General features: G+C 36.8%; 1 protein-coding gene across 1 annotated transcript; it reads right to left on the reverse strand.

The window, feature by feature from the left end:
• Window positions 1-1,841: 1,841 nt before the first annotated feature.
• LOC121406321 lies at window positions 1,842-15,620 on the reverse strand. Its single transcript, XM_041597336.1, has 6 exons — window positions 15,335-15,620; window positions 6,580-6,818; window positions 4,941-5,051; window positions 4,089-4,239; window positions 3,509-3,584; window positions 1,842-2,088 (listed from the first exon to the last, which is right to left on the reverse strand). Exons 1-6 carry the CDS (start codon window positions 15,618-15,620, stop codon window positions 1,842-1,844), a joined length of 1,110 nt encoding a protein of 369 aa, XP_041453270.1.
• Between the last annotated feature and the right edge of the window lie 4,748 nt (window positions 15,621-20,368).

Below are 20,368 nucleotides of genomic sequence, written 5' to 3' on the forward strand. Positions count from 1 at the left end.
TATTTAGTAAGCACAATCTTTACGTTTTTGTGCCAGCTGGATCTGAGGACATAACTGAATCTAAACAAAAGTTTATAACAGACATCTCCAGCATTTTTTCACTAAGCTTTTAAAGTTTAAAGTGGTTTACATTTCATTTTACATTTAATACTTGTTTCTCCACACTTTTCCCAAGCTTGATAATGATTAACTAAATGTAAATCAAGCCTAAGCAATTCCATGTAAATCACAGCTCAGTGTAAAGCAAATAACTTCTCGATGGCCTCGGTGTTTGGGGGGGGGGGAGTGGGATGGGGCGCAATGCACTCTTCGGAGTGTTTTGGGCAAGGAAACAAGTTTTAAAGGTAGGATATATCTCAAATCAATTTTACAACTAAATTCTACGTGTTCTTCGTGATTAAGGTCTACCTTTATTTGCATAACTATTTCAAAGTTCTGCGCAAATCATTTTTCTGTAACTTTTCAAAAGTATAAGCGGTGCTCACTCAAGTGGAAATATTTTTGGACAGTTATATCGTCATTTGCTTAAATGGATCTGCACCAATGTTAAAATGTGGAAAAACCTTCTGGATATTACAAATGTGTAATTTTACAGGATTTTTTCTAAGTGTAAATTTTTTTGGGATACGCACTGTATAGTCAGGCGCCTTCGGCCACGGCACTTCCACTTGATAATGACGTCCAAAAACTGCAATTAGCGTTTCTATGAACATCGCACCTACATGTATATACTGAATAATTTCCCTACATGAAAACAAATTACATGGATAACCACCTATATATGTTTTTACAAGAAATTACGTTGTAATTCACGTCTTTTGCTGCCCAAATATCTAATGCCCTTACTGATCTTTTCAATGATCTGCTCATGCAGTAGTCTGATGATCCATGCATTTGAATTTCATTAGGTTCACTATGATACCAAACATAATATATTCGTCCCACAAAGCAAACTACATTATGTTCAAATTTTACCTGTTAAAAGTAAGGGCCAAGATGGTGCTCATAAAGTAAGCAAAAAATGTACAAGGATGACTATAAAGCGCCCATCAGATTCTCAAAGTACACATTCTCGCCTAAAACTTTTACTTCAAGAAGGCATATAATAATTGCTGGTAATTAAAGCACGAGATCTTCTGCACTGTATAACAAAACTTTTGTGACCCATCTTGACCTTTTATACCTTTAATGACCTTTAAGTGATGTGGACGAATCTTGAACGCCATGTAATCATTTAGTTCCAAACATCAAATGTTTATTCCAGTAAAGACAAAAACAGGTCGCAATCAAGAGGAATGTGAAAAGGAGGGCGTGGGCAATGATGTCTAAAAAGTAATTGCCTTAAAATTCCAAGGTGGCAACCGTCAGATTCATGCTAAATACACCCCCAACTACAAATTTCCGTAATAAATGCATACAATACGCTATGTTTATTTTCAAAACATGAGATGCTATGCATCATATGCCCCATTTGATCTTTTAAGACATTTAAATGACCTGTGCGTGGATTAAATGTTATGCAATTAATATATTTGTATTTTATTTTTCATTTGCTCATATTTGACGCCTTACATGAAATGCTTATTAAGCAAAGTAGAAAAAAATCATAATTGAGAGGAATGTGAAAAAAACCCCAAAGAATGTCCAATTGTGCCTAGGTGGCACCCTTCGGATTCTTGAAGAAGACATCCTATACTGCCAAAAACAAACAAACATAATTATACCCAACTTGACGGTCATCTTGAGGTTCTACTTGACTATAAATGAAGCTCTCCCTGAAATGTTTCATTCAACATTATGAGAAAAGTCAAGGTGTATGTTTAGGCTAGACTGTTTTAGACCTAACGAACGAATAACATCCCTAATTCAACATCTGTAAGAAGTTTGTTTAAATCGTCCACACTTGGAGCCAATTTATTCTTCCACATTGAAAAGCATTCTCTCATGGCTTCCACATTGTCATCTCTATGCCTGCTTAAAATGTTCCTCGCGATGTTGTACTCGATTCCAAGATTTATACTTAGATTGTAGTAATGAGAGGGTGGAATGTGCTCTGCCAACTCAATAAGTGTTTTGTCGGTCACTTTCCTAGTAAGAGATAGAGATAAAGGAATAATGTTGAGATTTACCCTACACTGCTTTTTGCCCATCAATACTTTCTCTCTTAATTTTCTCATCTTCCCCCCAAAAAATTTCTTCACTTATTCGTTTTTCTATATCATTTTCTCCATTGTAAAATCACTTCAAACTACCGTTTTAAGCCTCGAATGTTAAAATAGTTTTCAGATCTAATTATGCAGAACATTTCGCCTGTGTCGAATCTATTACTTTCGTCCTAAAAATTAGAAAGACAAAACAATACATTCCTCTGTCTTCGTTTTACATCACTCTTAATTGTGTTGTTGTAAGTTATCACCTCTTTCTGCTTCTGCTCTTTGTCTATTTTATCTGTTCGTATTTCCTGTTTGTGTATATTTTCCTTGTTTATAATCTAAAACCCATTCCACTTCAAAACAAAATCAATTTGAACTGGTAGAGAATCCTTGGTCTGTATTGCTGTAAATAAAATATCAGGCAAAATCGGATGTGAAATGAGAAAGCTTAGGCACTTTCAAGGTTTGCAAGGAGTTCTTATGCACATTCTCAATAGTAGGCAAAGGAAGGAGTTGATGGTGTCATACTATTTCTTTCGTACTTTGATATCGGACAATATTGATTATCATAATTTCTTACCCTTTTTTTAGATTTGAATATTTATATATCATACAAAAATATTGAAAATGAAAAATGAGGGACACATAAAGGACAACATTTTCATTTGATATACAAGTTAAGAGAATAATAGCTGACTAAGGAAACAATAATCATGATAATACAGCCAGGATTTAAGTATATTAATTATTTCATTCAATGCTGGTAACTGCTTGGTTATTTCAAGGAGTTGCTAGTATTTGGCGAAACGCGTAAATATTTCATTCATCATACAAAATATTTGAACAAATTTACTTTTTGAAATCTAAAATCACAACACAAGATTCAAGACGGCGACCCTCAAAAATGTGTGGAGAAAGACCAAAAATGCACGATGACACGACAAATTGCTCCCATTAGGATAAAAAAATGTTTTGATATCAAATTTTATAGGTCTATTAAACTGCCAAACGAAGTACATGTCGCATGAAATACATTCAAATCCCTACAGATTGGTACAATGAGAATAGTTCAGTATAAATTCTGGGTTTAAATTCTAGCTTATTACAAAATAATGTAACTCCAGAATATTTTCCAAATTACATCATCTTGTTCTTTGAATATCAACCACCATGTTTAGGAAGTGGACCACATATAAAATTGCATAATTCAGTATGCCCTTGTGTTCGCTGACCATGCAATGCCTTCTCTCAAATTAAAGTATTGTATAAAAATGCATATTTTAATGCTTATTTTCTTGTATGGATTCTCGAATTATGATGAATCATAAACGTATTGATAACACCAAAGTTCTTACCTAGCAGTTGAGGGAACATCGTCTTCGGCTGCTATTGAAGCATGTGGATCATGTTTATGCTGGTTGGTCAGTGGAGCTAATATAGAAAAAAAAATCCTCACATTCAGGTTATAACATCTCACATGGTCCATATTTCATTGATTAACTGTTTTTTTTATTTAAATCACTTACTTATTTATTTTTCTATTAAAGTGGGAAATTGGGCCAAGCCAAACTGCACAGTACAAAAAATCGTATACTGTCTAGCCCTATTCCAAACCCTGATTTAATTTTTGATTAAAACTATGGAAATGCAATAATGATTATTGTAATAATATATTGTAATAATAATAGTGCTAATAATAATAATGAAAATAATAACAAAGGTGATGATAATAACAATAATAAAAACAGCAATAATGACAATAAAGATAAATCAAATTTATTTCTTGGGATTGATTTTGTACTCAGCTGAAACTATTAACATCGGTTTCCTTACTGCCTTATACTGAAAAAAAAAACAGGTTCCTAAATTAAACATAATTTGAAAGGACTGTTCTCATCATTTAAACAAATACATGAAATATATAACGCCAATTACCAATTAGATTCATTGGAACAAATATCTCCTTTTCCGTGTGTTGCTTTAAGATGAACTGTAATATCACTTTATTTCCTTGTATGTCACGTGTATCCACTTTGAACATAACCCTCTGATTTGACAGGTAGCACAACTCACTTTCCTCTAGAGTCTAAGTAAAAAGACAATTGCAATAGATTCACTTTATAGTAAGGTGAATGGATTTAAGCTTTCATCAAAATATTAAAAGTGGAAACATCTGGTTGTCTAGTCTGCATTACGTGATTCAATATAATAGCAATTTTGACTTTTAAAAGAAGTGATAATTGAATGGATAATAAAATCGTAAGTACATTGATCTCGAATTACATTTGACCTTGGCTCAGATGCAAGTTTAATTTATTTGATTTATTTGATTGAATATATTTGGACAAGGAGACGATGAACATTCATGGGCAATGACTGACGCAAATATTGTTCTCCGTAAGTCCTTATTCATTTTATTTATTATTATTGCTTTCATTTTTCATTTTTTAAATCTTATTTTATTCTATTCTTATTTTTTTATTTTTTTATTTTTGTTTTATTTTTTTTTATTCATTTATTATTATTATTTTTTTTAGGGGGGGGGGGGGGGGGGTCAGTGATGTAGTAAGTCTAAAAGTATAGACCCAATGTAACTTAGCTTTATTTTCTACAACAAGACAAAGTATTTCGTATGGACTGGACCAATAATTCCAGCGCGAAGCGCGAGCTGTTTTTTAATGACCTGAAAAGGAACCATTTTCATAATAGCTATAATTGGTTATAAATGGACTTAGATGTAGTCCTATATTGCTTTCCTGATAATTTAAAGAAATATGACAAACTCACCTTTGGAATATTTTTTTTTGTGCTTTCTGGACAAGTGATATTTAACGCACTTGAATACCACCTCAGTAAGAATTGTTCTCCCAACATTGGTGCCTCGTATCCATAAAGGGTCTTGACAGATTCAGCGTTGCGAAAGAAAACATGTTATGTTTTTTCGAATTAATACTGATTCAGATAAAAGTGGGGCGTCGGAATGGCATTGAGAGAAGGGTGGAGAGAGAGAGAGAGAGTGGGACCAAAACAAAAAACAGAGTTGAAGTAACAAAAGCGATGGAGAGGGGGATGGGTCAGAGTGATTGAGAGGAAGGGAAGCAAAATTAAGAAAACGGATCGAATTATATGCATGCACAAATTCAGAATTATCACTTTAAACGTATTTTAGGTATTCCCACAATTCCGTGTTATAGTGTGAAAGGGTTTGCAATAAAATGATTGTCACCCAACTTCCACGTTTTTGCTATTTTAAAGACAAATACAAGATAATTATACAATATATGATGTATTTATCTGCATCCATTCTGTAGATAACCTACAAACATAATGAAATCATCAAGGTCTTAAGGACAATTATAGTCTCGAGGCAAAATTATTTTTTCCATATAAGAATGAATGGGGCATTGTCCAACTAAAAATGAAACTTTTCTTTTCATTCTATTTTCCCTAAGATTAGTTTATTCTTCCATTTCGTAATACATTTCAAGGTTGAAATTACGTCAAAGTCAGGTAATAAATTTATATGTCAATTTGGAAAAGTATTTTCTCGTCTCACGACCATAATGAAAATGCAATTAAGATAATTATTATTACTACAAAAAATTGTTTTGATTTGTAAGTACGATTTTCCATCAATATCGAAAAATCCAGAGTATGTATTTGAGTTAGATTCAACTAAGCAATAGATAATGAAGTCATGATACGCAAAATGGTATATGTTGTTTTAGATCTCACGTAAATTTGATAAATTTATATTTGAGTGTACACTCTAAGCTGAAAGATAGTAACATCCCGCTTTCCTCAAAAGTGATTGTTTGCTCATCACCTTCATCAATGATCATTCGCTTGTTCTTATAAGATGGTCATACAGTGTATTTAACCATTAAAAACTATAAACGACAGTAATAAAGATAAATACCGAAAACGCTCAATGAGAATACTATGGTGGCAATGCACTTAAGACTAATTTATTGCGCACTGTGACCCTATGGGATGATAGAAGTGATCAGTGAAGCACAAAGTTCCATCAATTCGAGTGATGATTAATGGCCAAACTACCCGTCTTTTCAAATCTGAAGTTGGAAACTCGCTTTTGGTAAATCATGGTGCTAATTACGATTAAACGGGTGTTCTTGCTAGCCCGAATCGGGAACTCAAACCTATCAACATTTCATGTAATAGGAAATGAAAACTACACATTCCGAGCATTTTTTGTAACCATAAAAGATGTGTATCTAACGAAAGAATAAACTCGAGCGCGACCTGAAATTTCTAATATACTGACCAGAAAAGGGATCTATTAAGGACTTCATTTAATGACTCATGAATAGGATACATATCTCACCAGTCAAATAATGCAGGCGAGTTATGTTTTTTACGGTTGAATGAATAAAAAAAATACATGAAAAAAGGCAAAACAACAGACCTCTCCCTTAACGTTTTCATCTCGTACTTGAACAAATACCACGTGTACATCATCCTTCTTCGGTGACACAGGTATGTTTGGCGTACAAATAACACGTTTTCCAAGAAATGCCCATTTAATGGCAGCCACAATCCAATATTCAGAGAAGTGGTTTAAGTATATATCTAGGTCACGGTCTCTCACGACACACCATGGGGTACTTGTGCTCGTCGATGGAATTGCACAAAAACTCGAAGAAGCTATGGATGGGAAAAAAAAGAAAAATAGATTGTATTTCTCGTGTAATGGCGCTGTCACACCTTGGCGTTTTAGACAGCGTATGCCCGACGTATCAAAATTTCTCTAAAACGTCGGCATACGCTGAACTTTGATTTTTTTTCAACTCTGGGCGTATACTTAGCGTATTCATAACGAGTTGGACGTATACATAACGTATTATTAACTTATATCGAACGCTTCGTTAACTTATAAGTAACGTATTCCAACGAATGCTTAGCGTATTGCTGGCGTACACAACTTATGCCCTACGATAGCCTAACTTACGCATAGCGCGCGGCAGCGTATCGCTGACGAACACGTGTCGTAGCCTATAAAAAGGCTGCCGCTCGACTATTCAAATCATAACCGCACAATACATCACCGTATCAACACCACCGCCGTGCCGAAGAAAACTCCTGTGAACCCCACCTTTACATACCAATTCCTATAAACGTTGTCAATACGCCATTATACGGTAGCTGTAAGTTATAAACACGTTCAGTAAGTTTTGTGGTCGTCCGGAGCACGTCTTCATACGTCAATATACGTTGGAGTTAAGTTACACATACGTTCAAAGCACGTTACTCATAGGTTAGAAGTAAGTTTTAGGGTACGCTGGACATTATCTCGACGTACATCGACTGTGTGTCAACGTGTATCAACGATCGCGTAACTTGCCTACAACTTATGGCCCGCGTATGCGGGACGTATGAGCCATACGCTGGCATACGTCGAAAAATGTTGTGCTTGCACAAAATTTTTCGACGACCTCGCCGTATGACGACGTATACCAGCGTACTCTTAACGTATGCAAAACTTACCCGTAACGTATTCGACGTACGCCAGCGTATTCGCCAAATTCCTCATACGTCGGGCATACGCTGTCTAAAACGCCAAGGTGTGACAGCGCCATAACATGCATAACGTTTTTCTACTTTCAATGGTTGGTTCATGTATATCTAAAAATGTCTTCTTATTTTTAATTATGTCTTTTATTTAAAAAGGTCTTTTTGATTGTATCAAGGAGGTTTAAATGAGATGGAGTAACAGCGGACAAAATCCCTTTGAACAAGCTTCGAAGCTGCCAGCAGAAAGTATGTCAGTCATGCACATCTCTTGCAATTGTGTAGACAAATGATTCCCGCATGACTCCGCAGCTATAGGTCATATATAAAGGGAAATATGCTATTGTGATGATAATTACCTTTTCGCCACATCTGGTCTGGTTATATGTGTAATTCGGGGGCATGCGAAAATAAACTATGCAATATGTCCTGAATAATATGTCTCAAATTTCCTCGACTGGGCATGTGCGGGCACTCATCTGCATATACAATAATGAATAGTAATATTCCATCGACCACATTTGAAATTTTCATTTACGCAAACGATCGGAAAAGTGTTAAAATCTGGTTTCAGTAAAGGTCAAATTCTTACTTTTTCCAATAATTAAAGGTAAATTGATATTAATCTGGGCAAATATCTCAACATAATAGTGCTTGGTTAATGATGCCTTGTCATGCGTACACATTTCTGTTTATTTATGAATATAAAAGATGGAAAATTGATCCAAATGGATATCGTAAAATTTCACTCCCCGAATTTCTTCACTGAAACTGGCGGCTTCGAAGACGGACATCAAAAAGGCCTTAACTGCCGTTCTTTCTTTTGTGCTTCTTTAGAAATGAACAGCTGCTTGAATAAATTTGTTGCCTGTTGGAACTCCAGTAATAGAAACTTCTTGATTGTATGTGATAACCGTACGGAAGCTGTATAGTTACATCGACTTATCGAGATGGAGAGATGATTCATCCCCCCAAGTCGACATACAAAAAGTTGTATGTCAACTTGGCTACATTATCTCGCCATTTCGCAAAAAAAGATGTCAACTTGGCAAGATACGTTATCCTGCCAAGTCGACATAATAATGTAATTATGTCTACCTGGCGAGATACATTACGCTCTTTTAAGAATTCACAGAATGATTCTGTTATGGCCTTCTGCAAAATCTTATTTTTTTCTTTAAAATCAGGGTTTTTAACAGTGCATTACATCTATTTCTGAGAGCTATGTTGCTCAAAGGGTGGACATGGGACAAGGAGTGACAGCGTTTCCCACTCATATCAAAAGCACTGTCACTCGTCCGCCCTTTAAAATGGAGATCTACCCCAGGCCTTTACAGCATTATAGTTTTTAGAGTGTAACTTTCGGATCCTCGTTACCTGATTCCTATCCATCTCTTTTCACACAATATCTATAGATCATCTGTACATACGAAGCAAGCCCGTAACCAGGATTTTATTTTTTGCGATGGGGTTCTGAATTATAAAAAAGTGTACCTTTCAAGTTTATCATCAGGCCGTTATATCGAGGGGCGGATCAATCTTTCACCAATAGTATGGAGGTGGAAAAAAATATTTAATCCACATTTTCCAAGATCGGCTGCTAAAAACTATCTTAAGTCTGAAGTATTATGTACATCTTAACTTTGTATTATACTGACCTGAAAACTTGTAATTTTAAGTACTTTTGACATAAGCAGGATGGGTATCTTACTAAATAACAGATGCAAGCGTGAAACAGGACGCGATTTTTTTTTATATTTAGAGAGTTAAAGTACATTTATATAAGAGAGAGAACGAAGTACACGAAGCGTAAATTCATACTTTTTTTTGGGGGGGGAGGGGGAGGGGGTGTTAGACCTAAAACAGGCCTTGCTAAGCATTTTTTTATTTGTTCTAACAGGATGGGTATCTGATTTAAATATATGTCGAGCGCAAAGCGGAAGTAGAAGAAAAAAAATATGTCGATCTGAAAACTTGACAGTTTAATGAAATAAATAAAATTGAATTGAATTGAAATGACGTTTTAATAAAGAACTAGATATTGCGAACGTTAAGCGTAAGGTGATCTTTTTTAAGATTTATAATCATAAAAATGAAAACAATGACAACAATAATACACATTATTTGTAGAGTGCTTATCACAATCTATGTCTCTAAGCGTTCGGGAAAATAGATAGAAAGAAAGAATTTCAGCAAAAAATAAAAAGAAATTAATTGTATATTTCACAGTAGACTGTAAACAGTTGAGGGGCTTCACACGCGAAGGGAAAGGCTATTTAACACAAAAAGTAGGTTTTTAACATGGATTTGAATTTCTCTGTTGAATCTGCTTGTTTTATACTCTGTGTTAGATTGTTCCAGAGTTGAGGGGATGCGGAATAGGAAGATCGTGAACCATATGACTGGGTATTGGTGGCAGAAAATATTAAGAGTGATTTGTTTCTTGAGCGCAAGTTGCGGTAGGGTGAATATTCTGATATCAACTCTTTAAGATAGACTGGAGCTGATTTCTTCAAACATTTGAATGTCAGCAAGAGGATCTTAAAATCAATTCGTTCTCGGACCTTTAGCATGTGAAGCTCAGTGGAGTGACAGAGTCACGTGAACGACGATTAGCAATCAGTCTAGCGGCTGAATTTCGTACTCTCTGCAGTTTGTTAATTTGTATATCAGGAAGACCATATTACAGACTATTGCAAAGGTCAATGCGACACATGACCAGTGCCTGAACGAGTCTTTGGGCATGTTGGGTGGTACTTTTTTTTAGAGAGAAATGGAAGGATGTCATTCAGTTTGCGGAAATTGATATCAATTTTCATTGGACCAGGCATCTTGTTGGCAGTTGACGGAAGAAAGGTCAGAAGGAAGAAAATGCGATTAATAAACATTAGAAATTGCATCATCCGATACTCTTGTAAGAACAAGATTCAAAGTAAGGCCTTTTAATGGGTGGGAAAGTCAACATTGCTGGATCAAGTTAGCTGACGAAATAAAGTCCAGAAATAAAACTGCCTCTTGATCTCTATCATCATTGACATATCATTTAAAGTCACCACTCAGCAAAAGATGGTTACGTTCAGATGCCAGTTCTTCAAGAAAGGTAGCAATCTCATCAAGAAAGATGGAAGATGTTGATCGTCGATCAATAGTTCTCTGTGGTCTGCAGATTACCACCAGGCGAAGAGGTTTTTGACAGTCCCCTGAAATGGGGACATTAAGATAGTCAAAAGATTCACGAGTTCCAAAGTCTTTTCCAAGAAGGTTGAAGTGTCGATGAAGGCATACACCAACACCACCACCTGATCTCTTTATTCTCTGTGAGCTGATGAACTGATGAGATGGAAGATCGTTGTAGAAATCAGACAAGACCCGGCCATCACGTTCATCTCCCATTAGCCTAACCCAGGGAGCTTTTAAAAAAGAGAATAATTGTTCTGTCTCGTTCGTTCTCTTCTTTCAAAATTGGAAACAAAATGACCGATCGATATCGAGAATGAACCCCGGGGGGAGGGCACTCGACCAAAAAGTGGTAGGGGTGTGCCGGCGCGGGCGAGATAAAAAAAACGGGGGCCTTGGAGCGGACTTATTGTAAAAAAGGGGGTCCTCGGAACGGGCTTCGGAACTACAAATGTTTGTGAAAACGGGGGTCCTTGGAACGGGTCGCCTGCGTGTGCATCCCAATGGAACGGGCATACGTGCATGCAGCTAGCCTGCCGGCACGGGCGCCGCGTGCGCTAGCGCAGAGGCGATGGTCGGGCCCGGGGGTCGGGCAGTGCTCTGCGGCCGCTTTTCACCAAAATTGCGGCTCATCGTAGCAGATCAATGGGACCGCAACGGCGAAACGGAAAATATGCGAAGCTTTGGAGCGGACGTCTTTCTTCTTTTTTCTCGATAAGAAGAAAATGCTATGCATTGGAGCGGCTTTCTTTGTTCTTCTTCTCAATAAGACAAAAATGCTATGCCTTGGAACGGAAATATGAGTGTAAAAATGGGGGTCCCCTCCGCATACCCACTATGCATTATATACTGAGTGCCCCTGAAATAGAGGTCTGACTTTTCCTTTTTTGAGGGTCCAGTTTATGCCTCGGTGTCAGGATTCTGTGTTACGATATACCTTCATCCATATTCAGATTCAGATTTATTTCAAACAGAAATAACATAAATATTGATACATATCATCTTTTTTATACATTATAACAGATATTTACAATACATGAATGATCATCATGATAACATTTAAAAAATAATACAAAATATTTTTGTAGACAAATTATAATATATAGTTTGGCTAGAATAAAAGTATCTGTGGAAATGGGGTATTCACTCAAAAGCATAGCTTGTATAATGTGAACCCCCATAAAGGAAGAGAATAGAGGAGAGAGGGAGAGAGAGAGACGCAATGGTTGCTATTTGCATACGGAGATTAAAATTTACTGATAGATTAAAAAGAACAGGATAACTCACAGAACAAGACAAAACGAAAAAAAATAATAAAATAAAATGAAAAAAACCAAACCAAACAGGACGACAAAAGGAGAAATAAACGTAGAATAGAATCAGGACAAATTACGACCGAAAAGATAGGATAAAAACAAAATGATAAAGACTAACAAAAATAACTTGAAGTCTGAGAGGAGATGATAACGAGCGGGAATTAGTAATGAAGACCTCGGTAGGATATAAGTAAGAAGTTTGTCAGTTTTCTTTTGAAAGAATGTATGGAAGGGCTGTTTTTTATGTTATTGTCGAGGGAGTTCCAAAATCTAGGGCCACCGAACATAAATGTACTCTTTGCCAATAAAGTTCTAAAACGGGGTAAATGAAATTCGTTAGATTGCCTAGTAGGGTAATTATGAAAAGACGAAGAGGAAACATAGAATCAAATACACGTGGAAGTGTGTTTTGTCAAATTTAAACATAAATTGTCCTAAATGAAATAAGTATAGGTCGCTTATCTTCAGCAATTTGCTATAAAAAAATAGTGGGTCAGTGTGTGAACGAAAAGCTGAATTATGAATAACATTTAATCGAGGTAAAATAATTCATTAAATCCCCTTTTATTTAATGTGCTACTGCGACCCCATTCTCCCCCATTTTGGAGAGTATCCATGTCTGCCTAATATTACACGGACGAGTCCGGGGGAGCGTTTCATGAAAGGACTTGTCGGACGTTTTATCCGACAAGTCCTATTTTATCTGACAGTTACCATAGAACAGTGCCTCACAGCCAATCAGAGTCAGAGAACGATGTCAGATCTGACAACTTGTCGGACAAAAATGTTGATGAAACACTCCCCAGGGGTCCTACCCGCTTCGCGGACCGGAGCACCCTGGGTTACCATGGTTACCGTTATCCATGTTTTAGTGAGTGCCAAGATATCCACATGTTATATGACAATGTCCAGGGCCCATGGATTTGATAAAAATGACCTTAGGAACCATTGGAAGTCTTGTCGTTCGTTTCAGCACGCATTTGTATGCTTCAACCCCTTTTGCAGCCTATGTACTGGCTTGGGCGTCAATTTGTGCCCCCGAGTGAATGATTTCCAAGCATCTGCATCAATTCGATGTACACAGCGTAGATCCAACGTTCATCTAGACTACTATACACCACTCTGTAGGTTGTACTCATTTTAGAAGATGTAGAAGAAGCTCCATTGTCCTCGGTATTTTCCCTAGGTCCAGGATTTGTAAAATTCTCTTAGCATTGTATAGAAAGAGAATTGCTATCTCATTTGAGGGGGAATTTTGAAATGCACGTGATTACGCAACATGCTATTGTTGCTATGTTAGGTGGAAGGGAGATTTCGGGTTAGCTTTCATTCGCGGTCATCGCACCATACAGCATGTACAGGGCAGTAGCATATTCCCCCCCCCCCCAGAATTCTTTTATCACAGATATTTATAAAACCATATTTTTAGGGGGTCAAAAATTTATTTCCGTACAAAAATCGAAAAGAATAAGTAAAAATGTAGGATGACCTTGGAGCTATTTTCTTTGTTTACTCGATCGCCTTAATGGGGTCGGATAGGAATTTCAGACAATTTTCCTTATTTGGTTTAGCTCTGTTTTCGCCTATCTCAAGGTCCATGGTTTTGCTTGCAGTACGCAAGCAAAATCTTAGTTATCAAATTGAATGATAACTCAATTTCTAAGATTCGATAATTCAATATTTGATTATCGTTTCATAAATCTAATTATAGGTCTAAAGGAAATTCATACGCAATCTTTCAGTGTAATTGACATACGACCACTAAGATTTCAAATGTTGATGTTTCATGAATATGCAACCATTTTACATGATATACACGAGAACAATGTTCTTTAGAATGTGTAATCATGACGATTACTAGAATAGTCTAAATTCAAATCAGCGTGCAAGCTGAGTTAGATGCCAGTTGCATTATGTTTAGAGGTGTTGTTTATTTGAGAACGACTGTGTTATTTGTTTTTAAGGTGTCGGTGACCGCACTCTCCCAAGAGTAAAACAATTATTAAACAAATTGATTAAAAATATAACAAACAAGTTTGTTTGCTTTTGTTTGTGTGAAGAAAGGAGACTGAAATGAGATTGGATGTACATCATGCAGCTTGTGTCAACTCAATGCGAAATGTACTCGTTGAAGTGCTGTAGTATAAAATCCTCTTCCCAGTATAGTGACGACTATGCCGCTAGTAATGACCTCTATTCACAGATCAGGAATGAATAGATGAAAAAAAAAGACCCCCATTCAAGGCGTTGGACAAACACAAAAGAACCAGTGAAAGGAGTATGACAATACTGAGCCCTTTCATTGCGTTCAATGCTCACTTTGAATGGACCACAATAGACTGTATTGAAGTTATGACCCAAGTCAGTGCTCAGCTAAAGCCATAACAGCCCAAAACTTGAAAAGTTGAAACCAGAATATCACATAAAACAAAGCACAATTTTTGCCCCAAAACTTATTTTGCGGTGTCAGAAGACTGGTACAATCACACTGTTACTAGACTTAAAACTGAATTCCAGCTGAAAGCAAAAACTTAAGCGAAAGTTGTAAGATCAATGGAAGGTTGTGAGGCGCACTCACCTCGGTGTTGCAAAAAAAAAAGAAAATGGTAAAATCCATCAACAATTGAACGTAAGTTTCTTGCGAAATCCGATTAGTCTCGGATCATTTACAAATAAATCTTTATTTTAAAGCTTCTATTTTTATTTACCTCTTTCAATAAATCAAACCACTATAATTAGTAAAGCGCAAGTACATCCCTGCTCCATTTTGACTGAGATCTCTATAACATCATCTAATACAAATTTTGAAATTAAAACAAAGAAAGATCACAATGCAATTTCTGAAAATTTCCATCTGTATCTGATTTAAATATATCTCGAGTGCGAAGCACAAGCAGGAAAAGAATAGAAGAAGAATAGTGTAGTAGGTTTCACGGTCACACGGCACTTTGACAGAGTATACGACACCTTGACAGACTATATAAGACCTGTCTTTACAAACTTTGTTCATTCTCATAAAGACGACAAGAACACGTACACTTGTCGAAATTTAGAAATTGGGTGGTCCTTTTCAGGACTAACAATAGCCCTCACAAGATACATGGTGTTCCGTGAAATTACTACACTATCACGATGCAACTTGAAAAATGCCAATATTACCACTTTTTCGATAATAAGTGCAGATCTCCGCGGCCTCTGGCTGTGTGAATATACCACAATGGGGCATCGTTACTTTCACGGGACTGTCAAAGATTGCTTCAGAAGGCGTCATCTTTAATCCGACCGAGATGATGGCCTCCTTTTCTTTCAGCTCTAGCTCGGGTGGAACGTCTTCAATCACTTCCACATTTATATCATTTGCGTCGTAAATTTCATATTTCGAAATTCTGACCGTGATACCGTGCTTTTCCAAGTGGATACAGTCATCTTCTTCATCATCATCCATTCTTTCTGCAGAATAAAAAAAATGTACTTCTTCCAATGTAAATGCTTTTCACAAACACAATGGGTCAAAGCACACAAATTAGCGATTGCTTTTATTTGTTTTTAATCATTAGAATTTGTTTGATATGATCAATACGATTGCCACAGCTGATCTTGTACTATCATGCGATCCTTTGCGATAGCCACAATTGGCTATCGCAACAGATTAGTCAGTTTCGCTATGTAATTTCGCCGGATTTTTTTTGAGAATTTCGATACCAATAGAACAGACAGAAAAGACTACTAAAAAAAAATTAAAGTCAAATTGATTTGACTGCCATTACTTTTATTACGGTTTCATGGATACATAATGTAATCATGTTGAGCTATGTTTCATATTGTGACTTAAAAAAGAGAGTCTCGCAGTCCGGATCCGGCCCGCGGGCCGAAGTTTGAGAACCCCTGCTTTAGGGTGTAGAATAGGCAAGTGTTATATCCACGGGTGAAGTTAGTGTAAAGATATCGCACAAATAATATCGGAAAATAACAAATTAGATTAATTCTAAATTTGATTCCCCCTTTTTTTTTTACAAGAAATAGATCACAGGGTAATAAAACAAAATAATTATCTTACATATCTTGAAGAGTCAGTTCTGGTTATTCCTGTATTTAAAGAGAAATTCCAGTAGTTGCAGTTAACACTGATTTCATGAGAAAGTCTGTAAAACAAGGCTTAATTGCCAGTATATCATCGAGGATCTAGATCTGGTGCAGTTACATTAACTGGACTTTGTGAAATCTTGAAATCTACGCTGAGAAATGTTCACACCGAAAATCCCCAACACAGATAAGCGCACGTGGGACAATGTATAATTATTGCTTAGGGCGTCGGGCCCGACGCCCTACCCGAATCCCGTGCTTATTTGCTGATTTCTCAGCAATTACACAATTTCTTCCAGAATCCTTTGGCACATGCGTTTTATTTATACAAACAGACACTTTAGTGGTCATTTCATTGGATTCTGTACGAACTCATTTTGATATCGTTACCAAAACTAGCATTTACCTTGAAGTCCTAATAGTCCAAATTGACTGGCAAGGAGTTCTTTATTAGAGTTAAAGTTCATAATGCTGGTGATGTTGAAATTGATATTGAAACACGATGGATGATTACAGTCAATTTAGTGAGTTGAAATGTCCGTGAAGACAAACTTGATGATGAACAATCGATTTCGGCAATCTATGGTTTGACAAATATTCTTTAGAACAGGTATATGATCTCGATGAGAACATTTTATTGATGGTTTGCAAATGATTCCATAAAAGTTAATATTGTATATCACATAGAAGTGAACAATGCTCTGACATAAAGACTGGCGTGAAACCGAGTTCTAATCTGATATGATTATATTCTTGAAGAAACCGCCAGCTGATATTGTTATATGTAAGTTGAATTGTAAGAGCAATTACATTCATTTATTTAGCTATTTCCTCTTTAAGGAAATTCATAGCATATGATGATTAAGAATATTCCCGAATGTCTCAGTAAAGCTTTGTTCGGCATGCCTATTAATGAGATAGAGTAATGTTTACTTTTTTTATACACAATAGAGACTGCTACACAATAGAGACTCCTAGTGGTAGTGGAAATGGACAATATGATTAGCTATGTTGTTTACATTGTTAATTTCACTGAGGTCATTCAAGAGTCTTCTAGAAGTGGACTATTCAAGAAAGAAGGATAATGTTCCTTTTGAATACAATACTAGTAGCTTCTAGAATAGTGGAAATTTATCTACATATAAGCTGGCAGTTTCTTCATCATATCAGATCAGAACTCAGAGTTTCACACCAGACTTTATTTCAGAGCATAGTTTATGTCCAACTGGAATACAACATTCATCTTCTGTGGAATTGTTTGCACGCCATCAATAAAATGCTTGCAGTTACTTTGAGAGAGGAATTCTCAGTTTTCATTGAGATCATCAACCTGTTTTAATGGATGTTTTCAACCCATGGATTGCTGATATTGACTGTTAATCATCATCAACAGCGTCTTCAAAGACATTTCAACTCGTTACAGTGACTCTTGTTATTCATCGTGCTTCAACATCAATTTCGTCATCGCCATCATTGTGAACGTTAATTTACGGAATCTTCGCCAACCAACTTGGATTTTATTGGGATATAATATCATAACCTTGGATTGCACATCTAACTCTTCAAGACACGTAAGATGCTTTGTTTATATTTTGTTGATTGACGTACATGTATTTCCTGTAATAAAAAAAGGAAATCAAATTTAAAACTAAATTTTCATTATTTGTTGCAGCATGATAATCGTAACAAATAATTTTGAGGGCTTGTCCCGGAATCGAAAGCCAGTTGGAAACGAAAGCCAATTTGAATTGAGAACATTTTGGAAAGTTTTGGAAAGTTCTAGAATATACTGTACTGTGTTATTACTTGCTTGTTTTTCTATATATTCCACCATGGCTACACTTGATGTTGAAGAATTTCTTGCAATGACAGAATTGTCATATGATCTTTTGAATTCACTGAAAAGGGATCATTTGATAGCATTTTGTGATCATTTGGGAGCATCTCTAGCCCCAGGTTTAAAGAAGGCAGAGATAATTGACTTATTAGCTAGTCACATGAAGCTTACAGAGGAGTCTGAAATTTCTGTGATCGTTTCAGACGATGCTCAGATTCAACTGGCAAAATTTGAATGGAGATGCAAATGAAAGAAAACATTGAAATGGAGAAAATGAGATTGGAGTACCAGTTAAAGTTGAAAGAAATGGAGATAGCTCATGCAAATGCTAACTCTGCTATAGACTAATCTCCCCAAGGATTTGATATGGCGAAGATGTAGAGGGAGTTGATACATATTTTGTGTCATTTGAAAAAAATGGGTCAAGAGACTGAATTGGCCTAAGGAATACTGGACTCTTCTCCTTCAAAGTGTTTTTGTTGGAAAGGCTGCAAAAGTTTATTCTTCGCTCTCTGAAATGCAATCATGTGACTCTGCTACAGTAAAAGCAAAAATTCTCAATGCATATGAGTTGGTACCAGAGGCGTACAGATATGAATTTAGGAACATGCAGAGACAATCAAGCCAGACGTACGTTGAATTTGCTAGGGAACAAGAAATGATCTTCGATAAGTGGTATGGATCACTGGAAGTTGACAAAGATTTTGTTCACCTTAGCGAAGTTTTCCTCCTAGAAGAATTAAAAAAAGAGTCTTCCTTTTGGCATTAAATCTTTCTTAGATTACCATAGAGTTACTGAAGTCAGTAAAGGAGCCATAGTAGATTTTGAGGTCACACGTAAAGGTAGTGGAGAAAGGCCCCCTTTCAAGAATTATTGGAGGAAGAAAGGTAAAGATCATTTGAATCCCACAATAAACCTGGTGAGGGAAAATATGCAAGCAAGGACAAAGGTACTAACAGAATCAGGCTAGTGGGGGCACAGAATCGACCAAAAGGTCTAAGAGATGTAGTTCCAAAATTTGTACTCATTGTCATAAGTCGGGCCATTTGAAAGAATCATGTTGGAAATTGGTTGGAATGCCAACCACAATTGAGAAAGTCATGGGTTTTGACAAGCCAACAACTGTTCTTTGGATGGAGTTTGTCCCATCAGAGCCTATTCAATATGTTGAGAGTGTTTCTCTGGTATTTGCTGATAAAGTCAAGCAGGTTAATGAAAGCTTTAGAAGCTTCTTGTACGATGGTGAAGTATCCCCTTGTTCGACTGGTGCTGCTGGTAGGTCAGTGGTGATCCTTAGGAATAATAATAATAATAATAGCTGAAATTACAAAGCGCTTTTTGACTGAGGATACAAAGCCCTGATATTATTACCCCAGCTTTAGCTCGAGCTACCATCATCGAGCTATAATAATAGCTGAATTTATAAAGCGCTTTTTGACTGAGGATACAAAGCCCTGATATTATCACCGCCGCGGCGCTCAGTGCATTCAAGGAAATAATCCTGCCGGGTACCTATTCACCTCACCTGGGTCGAGTGCAGCACAGTGCGGCTGAAGAAAAAACACGCCATGGCTAGGATTCGAACCAACGACCCTCTGTTTGAAAGGAGAGACAGAACCACTAGACCACGACGTGCTCGGATACACGGATACAGGGGCTGCACAGTCCCTGATGGTGCCAGGGGATTTGGCTCTTCCTCCAGATAGTTCAGAGAATTCCAAAGTCTTAATTTAAGTTATTGGCCCAAATTTCATGTCGGTTCCTTTGCATAAGGTTGACCTAAAGTGCGACCTAGTTAATGTACCTGTGACTGTTGGCGTCGTTCCAGAATTACCCATGGAAGGTGTTGATTTCTTGTTAGGTAACGACTTGGCTGGAGATAAAGTTGTTGCATCTCCAGTGGTTTCGGGGAAGCCGGTTGAGGTAGCTGAAACTGAATTGTTGCAGCAAAATTTTCCGGGAATTTTCCAGGAAAGTCTTGTTACTAGGTCTCAGACTCGTAGAGCTGAAAAGGATGATGCAGATTCTGCTGATGTAGAGGAGAGTACTGAGTGCTTATGTCAAAGATGACATTTTGATGAGGAAGTGGAGACCTCCCCGGACACCAGCTGATGAAGATTGGTGTATAATTCACCAGGTAGTAGTTCCTCCCTGTTACCGCACAGATATTCTGAAAATGGCTCATGAGTTACCTATGGCAGGTCATGTCGGTATTCGGAAGACAGAAGATTGAATTATGAGGCATTTCTATTGGCATAAGATGCATAAGGAT

The sequence above is a fragment of the Lytechinus variegatus genome, chromosome 19, assembly GCF_018143015.1.
Source record: "Lytechinus variegatus isolate NC3 chromosome 19, Lvar_3.0, whole genome shotgun sequence".
NCBI classification, from domain to species: Eukaryota; Metazoa; Echinodermata; class Echinoidea; order Temnopleuroida; family Toxopneustidae; genus Lytechinus; species Lytechinus variegatus.

What these genes read in the sequence shown, in the direction of transcription:
- LOC121406321 (XM_041597336.1), bottom strand. Translation starts at nt 15,620, where the DNA reads ATGGATGATGATGAAGAAGATGACTGTATCCACTTGGAAAAGCACGGT. An exon ending in TGTTCCAATGAATCTAATTG is followed by an intron (nt 3,585 to 4,088) that starts GTAATTGGCGTT and finishes TTTCTATATTAG; the next exon opens with CTCCACTGACCAACCAGCAT. An exon ending in GATGTTCCCTCAACTGCTAG is followed by an intron (nt 2,089 to 3,508) that starts GTAAGAACTTTG and finishes ATCTCTTACTAG; the next exon opens with GAAAGTGACCGACAAAACAC.